Source organism: Diadema setosum, chromosome 7 (genome assembly GCF_964275005.1).
Source record: "Diadema setosum chromosome 7, eeDiaSeto1, whole genome shotgun sequence".
NCBI lineage: Eukaryota > Metazoa > Echinodermata > Echinoidea > Diadematoida > Diadematidae > Diadema > Diadema setosum.
This window is the reverse complement of record NC_092691.1, coordinates 32,283,182-32,298,127: the sequence shown is the minus strand read 5'-3', so window position 1 is coordinate 32,298,127 and position 14,946 is coordinate 32,283,182. Positions and strand designations below refer to the sequence as shown.

The 14,946-nt window shown below is 37.4% G+C and overlaps 1 protein-coding gene across 1 annotated transcript; it reads right to left on the bottom strand.

Moving 5' to 3' along the window:
- Nucleotides 1–970: 970 nt before the first annotated feature.
- LOC140231184 (sorbitol dehydrogenase-like) lies at nucleotides 971–10,696 on the bottom strand. The gene is made up of 9 exons (XM_072311331.1): nucleotides 10,691–10,696; nucleotides 9,643–9,676; nucleotides 5,340–5,504; nucleotides 4,722–4,878; nucleotides 3,862–3,980; nucleotides 3,215–3,280; nucleotides 2,548–2,723; nucleotides 1,652–1,773; nucleotides 971–1,127 (listed from the first exon to the last, which is right to left on the bottom strand). Exons 1-9 carry the CDS (start codon nucleotides 10,694–10,696, stop codon nucleotides 971–973), a joined length of 1,002 nt encoding a protein of 333 aa, XP_072167432.1.
- Between the last annotated feature and the right edge of the window lie 4,250 nt (nucleotides 10,697–14,946).

The following is a 14,946-nucleotide window of genomic DNA, read 5'->3' as shown; positions in this document are numbered from 1 at the left end:
CATCTAATTTTTCATCATCATTTTGACAATAAAAACTTATCTTCTACCATTATAAGTAACCTCAAGTCCTTCGGGGCAGGGAGGTGTTACAGAGATGGAGTGGCAACTCTTCGTAATTCATGCAAACACATGTTTGGGTGCAAGGCGTTAATGGGATGTCTAGCATTCTACTACGCTTTGAAGTCAGGCTCGGCACCGCTCTAGTTGCAAGACGAAATTCGAGGACGAAGAACGCATTTGACCTTTCGTTGAATTACAAGCTTTATTTCACCGCAAAATTTTAAATGAAATACTCGAATTGATTTAGAATAGTTTAGGAAAGAATTCAATATTATAAACATGTATTTCTAGTTTCTTCGTAATTCGCAAATCGAAATGAAATGAAAATTAGGCCCTCTTAAAAAACCTAATATTTTTCTATAATGCGCACATTTCCGCATGTTATTTTTCTATCTTTTAATAAGGGATATTTTGATCTTTCAAATAAAGTACTCCGCTAAAGAGTGTTCCAGCGTGTTTTTAAACTATTTGCTGTTAAAATTGTGAGTTTTACACTGCATTTTGATTCGCTGCTCCAATTCAAGGTTCACAAATTCATTGTTGCCATCACATTGAAAGAGAGAGCGAATTGCAGTAGGAGCAAGTATTTCTAGATGTGAGAGCGCTAGTCCCGATTATTGATGCTCTCTTTTGTCAAAGCACATGGTTAACACCTGTAGTTGAACGCATAACTTCTCGGCGGTGCCGCGCATGACTTCAAAGGAGAGCAGTAGTTGTCTCTCCTTCTCTAGCACCTCCCTGCTCGGGGCTTTATACACTCTATATTACATCTTAAAAGTTATACTTTGTATTCATCATTGCAGGGGAGGAATTTGCTCGGTTTGTGTGTGTGTGTGTTTGTGTGTGTGTTTGTGTGTGTGTGTGTGTGTCAACACCAAATTGGTTCTTCAGGAAACTCCTGAGACGGCATCTACTGATCGCAATGGATCATGATTTTGATAATGCCACTTCCTCCTGCCTTGGCAGTCTCGAAGGCTTTCATCGCCTCGCTCAACTTGAAATGGTGGGTGATGATCGGCTTGGCATTCACTTTACCGCTAGCCAGCATTTCTAGAGCAGTTGGGAAACTATAGTATACAAACAGGCAAAAAAGAAGAACAAGTAGATTGTGTGTTGGTATACAGTTGGTGTACAGCCTTGATGCTATGTTTGTTTATTTGCAAAACTAACATTTTGTCGACATTCTTGATGTATGATGAATGGATACCACGGCAGGGAGTCACAAGCGGCAAAACATTATAGAGGGGAACACTTACTAGTAACGGTTAACAGGAGCCGGTATGAATGGTTATCAAAGACGAAATCAAAACAGATATCTCGTGAAATCCACTGATCTACTGCGATAAATATCATAATTTTAATCAAATCCATTGCGAAATGTCCATGTTTTTCAAGAAGAAGAAGAACAGGCACTGCCATTGAAGTTAGAACACAAAATGAGATGACTTTTGATCAGCAATACGTCTAATAATATTCGATAACTTTGCAAGCTTCGGTTACGTGTACCAGTGTGACTGGGGGAAGAGAAGAGAATTGTCACTCTTAAGTAAAACTAATCCACAACATTGGAGCCGTAAAAAAACCCACATACCAGTTTGCATAAGCGTTAGTTCCGCGAATGTCAAGCTCTTTCATCAACGCCGGAAAAATGGGAAGGTTCATGTGGTACGCTCCTAATCCAACCACGGCCAGAACTCCTCCTATCTGAGAAACCTGTTAAAGAACCGAACAGACATAATCTCTTTTTGCTTTGCTTTTTTTCTTTTCACATTGCATTAAATTCAACTTGTAAAGTAAATATTATGTTGAGGACATAATTATGACGGTTCCGCCGATGAATAGAACACGATGGTAATTTTGTTCACTGCGGCAAAAAGATAGGTCAGCATCAATTCAGCAAACTTCGAATGTAATTGGGAATTGTTTCATACAACATCCGTACGTAGTCTGAAGAATATTCTCGAACAGTTTTTGAAGTTGCCTCACATTGATTAAGCTTGGAATTTGACCAACAGGCCATTTGACCCTCGACCTCTTAAATTGTTCCTTCACCTCTTCGAAAATCATTCGTCATTCTTTACCGAACCAGGGAGGTGAGACGTCTCACCTCCCTGACCTTACCTCGACAAGTTGTGATGAATACTTGCAAGAAAATGTTTCACACAACATCCGTACGTAGTCTGAGGAATGTTCTCGAACAGTTTTTGAAGTTGCCTCACATTTTAAGCTTGGAATTTTACCAACAGGCCATTTGACCCTCGACCTCTTATCTTGTTCCTTCACCTCATCGAAAATCATTCGTCATACTTTACCGAACCAGGGAGGTGAGACGTCTCACCTCCCTGAACTTACCTTGACAAGTTGTGATGAATACTTGCAAGAAATCGTGAAAGCAAAATCTCTTACATTAGCCTTTGACCTACGGCAGGGTCTAGTCAGATAGAGATTTTTAAAAACTAGAGGCTCAGTGGGATTGGTTATACTCACATGAATTGCTGTCTGAACAGCAGCGGGCGCCCCAGTGCACTCCAAGGTGATATTGGGCTTATCACCGAGGGCAGTGTGGATACGCTTGACCATCTCTTGGACATCCTTGGTGTCCACAAGAATGGCATGGTCAGCGCCCAGCTGAACGGCCAAGTCTAAGCGATACTGTTCTAGATCTGTAGATTATTAAAATTATTTGAGCTGTAAGAGTGCAAGCCCTCATTTTTGTAAAGTATGCAATACCACGAGCTTCCAATGGAGAAATAACCATAGGACGTGTAATCTGTGCCACCATTTTAGTTTTAACTTAATTATTCGTTGTGTAAAGCTGTCATCCTAAATCCGTTGATTCCTGATCATTTAAGGAATATTTGCTGTTGTTGGTGCAAATATTCTATGTGGTGATAAAATGTGGCATCTAAAATAATGCTGTTCTGATCACCAGCCACCAGTCTTATAGAATTGAATGGTATTTTGAAAAATAAAAAATAAAAAAGTTTAGTGGCGTGACAAAAGTACAAACCCAAATTTGCGTGTATTTTTCATTCTGACGAAAACTCAATAACATACATTTTTCTTAATATATCTATATTCTTTACGGAATATAATTTCCGATAAAACCAACGTATAGAAAAGGGAGAAAGAAACTTTATGATGTTATACTAACCTGTGATAACAACAGACGCCGCCCCCATAACCCTAGCAATCGAGAGACACAAGAGACCAATCGGCCCTATGAAAAGAAGAAATAGCAATAAAACAAAGACAACGCGAAGAATGGATATGCTGTGTAGTTGTTTCATGCTCTCCAGTAAAAGACCGATAAACGTTGCCAAATTGTCATGCCGCTGCCTCCGTTTTGACAAAATATAGTATAATTGCTCCTGCAGTATCATCAAATTGATAAAGACATGCGTCGTATTATGTTCCCGGGATTATGTTAAACCTAAAATTAGGGATGAGTTCGTACCCGTCATATCTGAGCATCGTCGCCAGCATATTATCACTTTTGACTATCCCAGTAATATTTTATCTACTGATTCATTTTCATTGCTGAAAAATACGAGAACACGGGTTCAAATTGCAAAATGTTTTCGATCAATACTTTCCTACACCAGTGTAACTCTGGAAACTTGAATTGTGTGTACATTGTGTCAATTTTGAGTTGTATATATTGTGTATGATATAACTTCATCATATAAGCTCCTGACTGCAACAACAACTACTTATACTACTGCTTCTATTACTACTATGTTAAACGGTAAGAACCATTTAAAAAGGGATCAGTTTAAAAGGAGCATTTAAAATACGTACCTGCGCCACAGACGAGTACCTTCGACCCTGCAAAGACGTTGGCCCTTCGGCAAGCATGGAGAGCGACAGCCAATGGTTCCAAAAGTGCGCCCTCTTCCAGACTCACGTTCTCAGGTAGTCTGCAACGTGTGTACAGTGCGTACTCAGACTGTAGACGTACATTATATTTTATTGTATTACAAACATACTCTAAGATTTAGACAGAAGTCTTGACCTTTTCAATTACACCACTACATACCTTGCAAAAGGATATCTTGTACGACCTAGAGTAAAGCTGCCAAATGAGTTAATTAGTTGCATGGAGAGTGAGCACTTTGTATAATATTTTATTCTTATTTTAAAAAAATGACATTATTTCAAGTGGAGGAGTTGCGGCATTGCCACTGCATTCCTGGCATCACTTAAGACATAGCAGGGAGCCAAAGGTGGCAGGAAATGGTGGACGTATTGGATTTTAGTCACTCCAGTAGTGATTGAGACATGGAACCTCCTTCGTCACCTTGGTTCAGCCCACCCAGTTGAAATAACCGGTCCACGATCACTATGAAAATAGCAAGCAACAATTGGGGTTCAAAAGCCAGTATTCTGTTGAATTTTCTTCATATTTCCTTCATATCGTCCCAAGACTACGACAACACGAAGTGTTTAGCCTTCTTATCCGGCAATGTATGGCGGCACCAAACTTTTTTTTTTTAATTCATAGCAAAAGAATCGTCCGATTTTCTTTTAGCTTCACTGATGTGCTCTACTAATATTTCTGTATTCACTCCATCCACACATACATGTACATTTGTTTTAAATCAACCGTTATGTATTGGAGGGAACTTATTTGAACTAGAGGAATCGAAATGAACTCGTACTTGAAGCAAAAGTCGGCTGGGTGGCACATATATCTCGTCAACCCACCATCAGCAGTCATACCGGATAGGAGCCAATGTGGGCAAACATTGTAGCGACCACGCTTGCAAATGTCGCACCTCATACACGGTATACCGGGTTCGACGGCTACCCTGTCACCTATTCATGCCATGGACAAAATGAGGGAATTCATAGTAAAGATATCTATGAATGCATTTGTCACTATAATTATGATATCGGTGAAAAGAAATCATATTCCCCTTTCAAGATAAATTGAATAAAAAAAGTACTATAAGCCGACCTCTGTGAGCGTTTTCATCAGGATTGGCTGCTTAAATTTCTCTTTCTTCAGTATGACATGCATGATAAAACTTTAAAACATCAACTTGACGTTATCTACACTGTCAAGACATTGGATTGCCTCAAAATGTACCCCTCTGACTCCCTTAATTTTTGTATAGCAGAAGCGTATAGAGATCAACAGACGACATAAACTGCTTAAAGATATTAGGTACAAAAATCATGCAAGTCCTAGTATTCCTATATCATTTTGATGATAGTCTCCTGCCCCATCCACTCTCTATGATGTGACTTGTGTCAAAACTATTCATGGCACTTACCCACTTTTAAGGATGTCACCTTTGACCCGACTGCCGTCACAGTGCCGCTAGACTCGTGGCCCAGGATCGTTGGTGATTTGATTGTGACGTCGCCAACGCTGCCCTCTGACCAGAAATGAATATCTGTCCCACAGATCCCAACTGCTCCCATCTTGAGTTGGACCTCTGAGAAATAGCCACATATAGTTTTCACACCACATGGAGGTCTCAAACTTGTAAATGCATTGTAAAGTATGTCCCCCCCCCCCCCAAAAAAAAAAAAAAATACAACCGGATTTCGGCCTTGATAACTTTCAATATGATTAAACTGTCTGAATGCTATTTCAGAGTATAAAAATATAACACCTTACCTATTATTGCAGAAAACCCCAATTGATTTGGTCGAGTGATCACAGAGAAATGTGAATCGTTGTAAAGTATGTCATGGGTCTGTTTCTTATCCCAAGTTAAGCGCTTGGATGCTCTTGGAACACAATGGACAGAACGTGGAGGGAAAGCATTCCTGACATGATCTGCAAAGTTCGTCATTTCTCGGTGACCACTGAAGCAAATTGGATGGGTTTTCTGTAAGATGTGGGTAATAAGTTATAGTTTCATACCTTCAAATTGTATATGGAATGATTAACTGTTTTTATAGTTATCGATGCGGAGGGTCTCGTATTCTTTTTTTTTCGGGGGGGGGGGGGCATGCGGTACAATGGACTCGCCCTGGCCCCTCCACATTAATATATACCCGTAACGTTCATTAGCCAATAAAACCAATGAATTTTTGTATTGATATTGTTTTTTATTGCGGTGATGGAGGAGAACTGCTCTACGAAATACACCCAGTGTGACGGTCAGAGGTTTTACAGTCTTATTGTTTTATTTGAAAGTTTTTCTTATCTTATCGGATTTCATTGTTTCAAATGTAGCAGATATTAAACAATCTAGTATATCATTATGCTTATTGCATAATTACAAGGCGAATATCTTACATTCGTTAAACATAATTTCCAACTATAGGTCATTATGAGTGAATGAAGAATAAACGCAACCTAAAGCGTAAGTCAGAAGCAAATCGAGTACTAGTATATTATAGGAAAGTCAGTCAGAAAACAGGTCTAATTCCAAAGAAGTTGGATTTCCCTGCCCTGTGAAAGTACAGAAATTCAGAAAATTTTTCTTGACACAAATTTCTAACAAGAGCATGAAGTAATCGGGGTCATCACACGAGACCGACACCCACGAGTCATACGGTCCACGAGACCGACATCAAAAACAGGTCCCTGAGTCATACAGCCCATGAGTTATACGGCTCACGAGTCATACAGCCCATGAGTTCGACACTAGGCACATAAGGCTCACGAGACCGACACTAAGCAAAGAAAACCCACGAGACCGACACTACACGAGACCGACAGTACGAAAAAGAGGCTCACGAGACCGACACTAGGCAAATAAAGCCCACGAGACCGACACTAGGCAAATAAAGCCCACGAGACCGACACTAGGCAAATAAAGCCCACGAGACCGACACTAGGCACAGAAGGCTCACGAGACCGACACTAGGCAAATAAAGCCCACGAGACCGACACTAGGCACAGAAGGCTCACGAGACCGACACTAAGCAAAGAAAGCCCACGAGACCGACACTAGGCAAAGAAGGATCACGAGACCGACAGGATGAATAGCGCCATCTACATGTCAATTACCTGTACAGGGTGTTCCATGAAGGGGAAAATTACATACTGGAGGGTGCAATTTCGTTACGCTGTCGAGCGAGAGATTGTAACTAACTAATAACAGCACCATCTACATATCAACGACATTGAATATGTATTTCTACACGTGTGACTTTTAGGGGGCAGTTCTGTCATGCTACGGAGAGCGACATTGTTACCATTTTTTTTTAAATAAGATTGTCCTCTTCATGGAACCCCCCCCCCCCCCAAAAAAAAAAATGTATGAAAAATATGATAGAGGACAAGAACGATGAATGGTTTAATTTTGAATGTCATCGTGCGATATTTAATTGGCTTTCCTAATTTCTGGGTATTAGACGGTGGACAGGATCTATTTTTTGTCTCCCTTTTCTTTCTCGCTTCACAAGTTAAGTCGGCCTTATAGATATCCCATCTGCCTGCTTATACCCTCCTGTTTAGGGTTTAACTTGTAATTTTCTCTTTAACTAGAAATGTTTGAAATTCAACGGATGAAAACGTTTTTTATCGCAGCGATTCACCTCGATTTTAGTGTCTTGTGTTTGTAAAATTATTCTTCTCAAAACGGTACGTTTTTCATAAAATAGACAAGTTGTTTTCATGGATGTATCTTCTTTTTCCGAATTCTTAACGCTGCCTTAATTGACGATTACATTATTTTTCTGTGAATTTATATCATTTCAACGCCTTTGCAGATGACTACCCCCCCCCAAAAAAAAAAACAACAACAAACAAAACAAAACAAAAAACAAGTGAAGCAGTTGTGCACTGCAACATTGACCATTTTGTGAATTATTTTCTTTTAGTTAACTTCATTTCATACCTGGGTATTTTTCTAGTTGGTTGATATGAATGTCCACAACATTTTGTTATTTTTGTTTTCTGAGGAGGTGTATACCGGTATGGGCTTTGCAGATAGGGAATCGAGGATGTTTTCGCATTTTCGAAAGTAATGTTGAAACATCTCATGCACTTTTACTGAATTTTGTTCATTTTTTCACAAACACTCACATACACAAACACAATTAAAGATCTTGAACCTTTCAGGGGATGAGGGAGGGCAATTGAAGAGGTAATCACCCCAGCAACTCCCCTTTTCCATCTCTTATACACGTGTACCTTCTTTATGCCATTATCTGGACACCCTGTACAATCAATTGGTCTATAGGTGGCGCTGTTCAACCTGTCGGTCTCGTGGGCCTTCTTTGCCTAGTGTCGGTCTCGTGAGCCTCTTTTGCTTAGTGTCGGTCTCGTCAGCCTTTTGTGCGTAGTGTCGAACTCATGGGCTTTATTTACTCAGTGTCGAACTTGTGGGCTGTTAGTGGGCTGTATGACTTGTGAGCTGTATGACTTGTGGGCTGTATGACTCGTGGGTGTCGGTCTCGTGACGTGCACCCAAATAATCTGGTTCTTTGATATAATTATTACTTTTAAGGGAAGGGATTTAGTATATATATATATATATATATATATATATATATATATATGTTATGATACAAAATAATATTTCAACACGTATGCCCCCTTTACTACTGTTTATTTCTGTGTATTTTTTTTTGTTAATGCGCATGCGCAATTGTTTGTTGTTGTCATAGAAGAAATCATAACAAAAGAACGCTTTCACCCATCCAGCTTATCCGAGTCCAACGTTACCGTTCGTTACCGTTCTTTCTCCCCCAGTCTTCTAATTTGAACAACGGATTTAGAAAATTGCTCTCCCCCTTTAATAGGCCTATTTATATTTCTTTTGTATTTACTTAAATACCGAGTGGACGCCTATTTGTCCCGTCGGTGACATATATATATATATATATATATATATATATATATATATATATATATATATATATACATATATATATACATGCATACATATACATGTATATATATATCCATGTGTAGCAGTTTGTAGTCCAGTATACTTTATTGCGCGTAGTTTTTATACGAGCGAATATTTTCCAAAGTTAAGCGGTTTTATGAAAAGTGTAATGTTTAATTCTTTACTGTTGTTTGTTTGCAATGCAAATAATTGACTGTTTAAGTTGTTTGTTTGTTTGTTTGTTTTTTTGTAATGACAAACAATTCTTCTTAAGAGTAGCTGAGCTATCGGCTTCCAATTTGAAAATTGTGTTTGTATAATATACTCTATAGTTCTATATATATCATGATGTTAATTTGTCTTTACTCATACAAATGTGATGCGCATTTTCGAGTGGTGAATAATTCATTCATTATTTGATTCATTCAAGCATTTGTCTTTTTCACGCATATAAGGTGAAATTTTTCATACAACACCACAGGGGCAGAGGAGAGATTCTGTCAATCATTATCATTACTTCTTTATTCAACGTCCAGCTTTTCCTGTTATTTGACTGTTATTGATTCCATTCTTTTTCTATATTAGTATATTATTTTTTTTTCTACATAAGTGGAAGTACTATTTCGTTCTTTTTTGACAGAATCATTTGATATTGTTTATGTGATATGGCACTATCAAAATATTCTACGTCGTCACCAACAAGTCTGTGATTTTGAATGTTTTAAAAGGTTACACCCTTGTGACACTTGGGTAGATTTGAAACATTTCATCTGTGACTTACCATTCTCCTTTGGCGCACAGATGGGCACATCTTCCTGCCAAATAGACGAAAAATCAAATGTCAAAACTCAAAACAAATCAGCCAAAATACTTCACGTATACTGCTATAACAGGATTGAAAGTTCACTCACATATCGTACCATATTGCATTTTTCGGTACGGCTTCCATAATAATAGTAGATCCGAATATCAAGACTCTATGATAGCTATTCCATACGTGCAATAATGCTACCATGTGTTTTGAAAGGAAAAGGAATCACTTGACCGAGAAAAGATGTTAAGGCATATATCATTCCTCATGCCACCGAGGGAGATAGATCAAGTGCTCCATTGGTGTCTTCTGTATATGTATATGTATATGTATGTATATTGTGGAGTTCGCATGGAGATGGAAACACTTGTAATTCACCAAAACTGCAAAAATGTGCAACTTTGGAACGGATTTTCCCACATTACTAAAACGTTTACTGAGGGCTTCCTTATGTTTCACAAGTGTTCATACGACAGCTTGGGAAACTTTTCCTTTAGTAAAACAGTATCCTATTGTTTCATATTACACATAAAACACACACACACACACACACACACACAAGAAGTATTCCGGAGAGAGGAAAAGTATTTAACATTCAACCCATGTATCATATCTGCCGGCGTTCATGCATGTTAAACATACTAAATGATTTAGTTTGCATGAACATTAACACTAACAATACATCATACAGAAATCATTGTTATTTTCCTTATCATGTTTGAAGTACGAAGTTCAAGGATTCGTGCTCCTAGGTAGGCCTACACCATGAGTGTAATTCTAACCACTTGCGCAGTCTTCCCTTCAGTCACTGATGTAGTTTTGTGACTACATTATTAATGCAATATGTGGTGTATAATAACGAGGACTAAAACACTTAAATCTGGCTCACATTGGACCTTCCCACTCACCATCAGGCGCTGAGATTTTAAAATTGTGGAAGCATTTTGTAATGATGATAGTAACTTGTATGAACTGTAAGACAAGGAGGCTTACTATTTATAATATGCATTTATATTACCTGCATCACAATCAGTTATCAGATGCTCTCTCCGCATATCTTTTAGATAAATGCATAATTTGCATATTGATCATTGAGTGATCTGCGTCTTACAAACTCAGCTTTTCAGTACATCGCTCTTTTCCATCGCTATTTAACTCGTGTCGTCCTTGGAAAGTATGCATTGTTACTCTGACTATACGTTCCATTCTTACATTCTGTATCATATCTTATGACTTGCACTTCTCACAAATTATTAAACAATACAACATAATTATAATATATGCCAAATGTATCAGTCGTATTATATATTACATATTGTTACATGGATATGAAGTTGAATCGAATTGAACTGAATTAAAATTGGACGGCGTGTCAAATGAATGAACTTTATAGCACACTGATCAAGTATATAGAGACTTTGTTTGTTTGTTTGTTTGTTTGCAACAGGTCGACACCATAAAACATGCAGTCTTTCAAATGACCGGAAAAAAAAAAAGAGAAAGTGCCTGTTTTTATGTATCTGTCAAGTAAAATGGAATTCAAAATCTGATCATGACGAAAAATTGAATAATGACTTGACGGTTACCAAAGGCATTTGATTATAACCAATAACACCGTAATAGAGCACTTTATGCGGTTTAACATGGGCTTATACATACCTGTAGGCATATGCTGAAGTATATAGAATTAGCTCACTACCACGAAACTGTCTAAATGGACAAGCAGACAAAGGAATTGCAACATTGTAGCGAAATCAAGAAGTACTATGTTTGAAAACGTATATTTTGTCAAATACCGGCACGTATCAAGTGAGAAAAAAAAAATCTCTACATAATTTTTTATATACAATTAATATGATGCGTGATGAATGATAAGTTGCAACTCACCAAGACTATTTTATTCTTTGCGTGTAGAACAAGTGATAAGTTTCCACTTGGTGCGGGAGTACATGTCATGTTCCCAGATTAGGCTTCAAAATGGCATCCGTAGGAAAGATGTGACAAGCGCTGTGCGTTATTACGTCAATCGAAGGACTTCTTCTTTGGACACTAAATTTTCCCCAAGGAGTTTAATCTGCTAACGTACACGTAGATGACTTACACCGATGAAATACCTGGCTCGGTAATGAAATAACAAGCTAGCAAAGGACGCGGATATTCAGCGTTCAGCAGGTAAATGCAAAAAAAAAAAAAATGGAATTTGTACAGGAGACAATGAACGGAGACGACGAACATGCTACAATACGTGGACCTTGGAATCCCACCGGTACAACACTGATATCTTGAATTAGATGAGCAGGTGGAAGCGAAGTGATGACATAGATTTTTTTTTTTTAATTATATATATATATATATATATATATATATATATATATATATGTATATATATATATATATATATATACATAATCATGCCAATATTTAGGTTTTCAACCCACAAGTGAGATTTTTTTCCAGACATGACTGATTAGAGCGTGCCATTGTTTTAATCATTTAACCATTAGGTGAAAAAAAAGAATGGGACACTTTAAAATTCCGTATCTCTCTTATTGTATGTCCAATCTTTATGAGACTTCTACGATCTCGTTTGTCTGATTTAATATCTTTTTAATGTATTGAAGTCAACTTAAACAATCATGATAAGGACTTGCACTTTAAAAAATTCACCAATCCAGTTTTTTTTAGTTTTTTTTTTTTTTTTTTTTTGGTGTTGCGGACAACTTAGACAGTTTTTTTTTTTAATTTTATAGGATTTAAACGAGGATTTTGTATTTGTGTGATAGATAAAACTTTATAGAAGGACAATACTGTATTGGTTTTTTTTTAATACAAGCAGTAATAATAATGATATGTACTATTACTTTCTATCAGTCCTGCTTTCTATATGATCTCATAACCAATAAATTGTCATTCAAATAGCGGTACAGTGCAACGAAGCTTTCACACACATACACACACGGTTTGTATCACATTTACAACATAAACTTGAACATGTTTTGGGTCAAAGTCATCTTCCTCGTTATTCAACATGAAACTACGACAATTTCGTCAGCGTAATATCTAACCCATAATACTGTAGTTCTACATTATCTCATGTCTGTCTGTCTGTCTGTCACAAAGGTGATTGAGTATTATAACACTGAGTAGTCGGTGTAGATACAGACACAACACAGTTTCAGAAGTGATACAGGCATGTCCTTTATATTTTCATTCATGTTACAAATGGTAGCATCATGTACATTGTATTTAGTTACTTGAAAGTAAACAGTTCGATAATTCATAATCAGATGCAACTATTGTAATTTAATTCGGATATACTGCATTTGGTGTAATTCATCCCAAACTATTGGTTCGAGAGTTTCAAGTAGATTGTGAAGTCTCCTGACAGTACAAAGGCACCGCTTGCAGTTGCAGCAAGTCCTGACGATCTCTAAATATGTTGAAGTATTGCACCTACGCAAAAGTCGTCATTTGACGACGAGCAAAACTGGTACACCATCTAAATTAGTTTGAACCAATTATACTTAGATGACAAGCATTTGGCAATCGACATAAGCAGTCTGGACGGACAACGAACGCTGGTGCCGGAAAGGGTTACAGCTTGTTATACCAAAGGTTCTTAAATCCGAAAATGAAATAAGGTTCATCATTTCAAAGGCTTGTAAATTAAAAAACGAAACAAGCTTCTTATCTTCAAAGGTTCGTTAGCACGCAACCTTCTAAATAACAAACCTTCAGAATAACGCATCAAAATTAATGTTTGACGAATGAAGAACATTCTTTAGGTATACAGAATTTGTGTTTCGGAACAATGTACATTCGGAGTAACGAACCATTCTTCATTACCTTCGGACAGACACATTATCCAGTCAAATCAAATCAAAATCAAATTATTCAGCTGTTTCCAATTTGCACATAGGTGAATTACTAAGATTATTCTAACCACTTTCATTCGCACTCTTTACACATTTTTTTCTCCCTCTTTTATTTGATTTTCTCTCTCTTTTTTTTTTTTATTCTTTTTGGAATGTTTCCACTCAATCAGCCAAAACTCATATATTTTCTGTTTTTTCCGAGGCCGACATCGAAATCAGGCAATTGCTTATTATGGCGGTTTCAGGTATAGTTCAGTTATTAATTCCAAGCGATCAATCATAGGATTTACTTTTCTATGAAGTCCGTTCCCTATGCAAACCTGGTGGCCTGTGTACATGTATTTCATTTCATTTCACTCATTTATTTTATTTCCACACGGTCACTTGTTTCAGCCATGGGCTGTTCTTCCACAAGTCCGTGCATCTTAAAAAAACACAGTTGCATAACATGATACCGGAACATACAGGAACATACACAAATCATAAAGAAAAAAAAAAAGAACAATTAAGTCTACGGGGGTTTCAGAATTCAGTATGTAATGGATTAACATCGTAACAACTCCCTATCTTATCAATTCATCGTAATGTATCCTATCACTACCTTCTATACAATAGTAATATAGGGATGTCATTATAACATGTTCAGTACCAGCGCTCAGTTTCAATATGAATATTCTAAACTGCTGTTCAGTCTGTTTCTCTACCTTCTAATTTGATCCTGTATAATATATTAAAGCATTATAATGCTAAATGCATTGTCCAGATGTTCCACCGAAATACATCTCTGCTGAGGCACTCGACTTGAAGGATAAATTATAGGGCATTTCTTGCTCTGAATGAGTGAGATGTATGGATTAACATGTGACTGTGATAGACACACCACCCAATAGCAATATTCCACAAGAAGAATTTTTTTTCTCACAGAACAGACTTTCTTGCAGGCAATTCCAATATGTCCATTAACAAACACACACAGACACGAAACACACATCACTATACATGAACATATTATATGTAATTATAATGTATACAAGAATACTTGATAAAGGGGGAGGAGCCACAAATAAACTGTTGCTACTGACAGCTTGAGCATGAGTTCTGTTCAATTTTTGATATATTTGTTTATATACCTGTATATATATATTATATATATATATATATATATATATATATATATATATATATATATATATATATATATACATATATAGGCGTATCTGTGTTTTGGTGCCTTGTCTGCTACCGGCGGTCTCACGCTGTCGCGATCCCCAGGCAGACTGACAAAGTGGTGTGTTTCTGTGCTCATGTGGCGCGGTGGATCGGTTTGACGCATGAATGATATTTCTTTTCCGGTGTCTGCATTTGGATATAAGCTCGGACCTATTATTGAGTGCGTTTT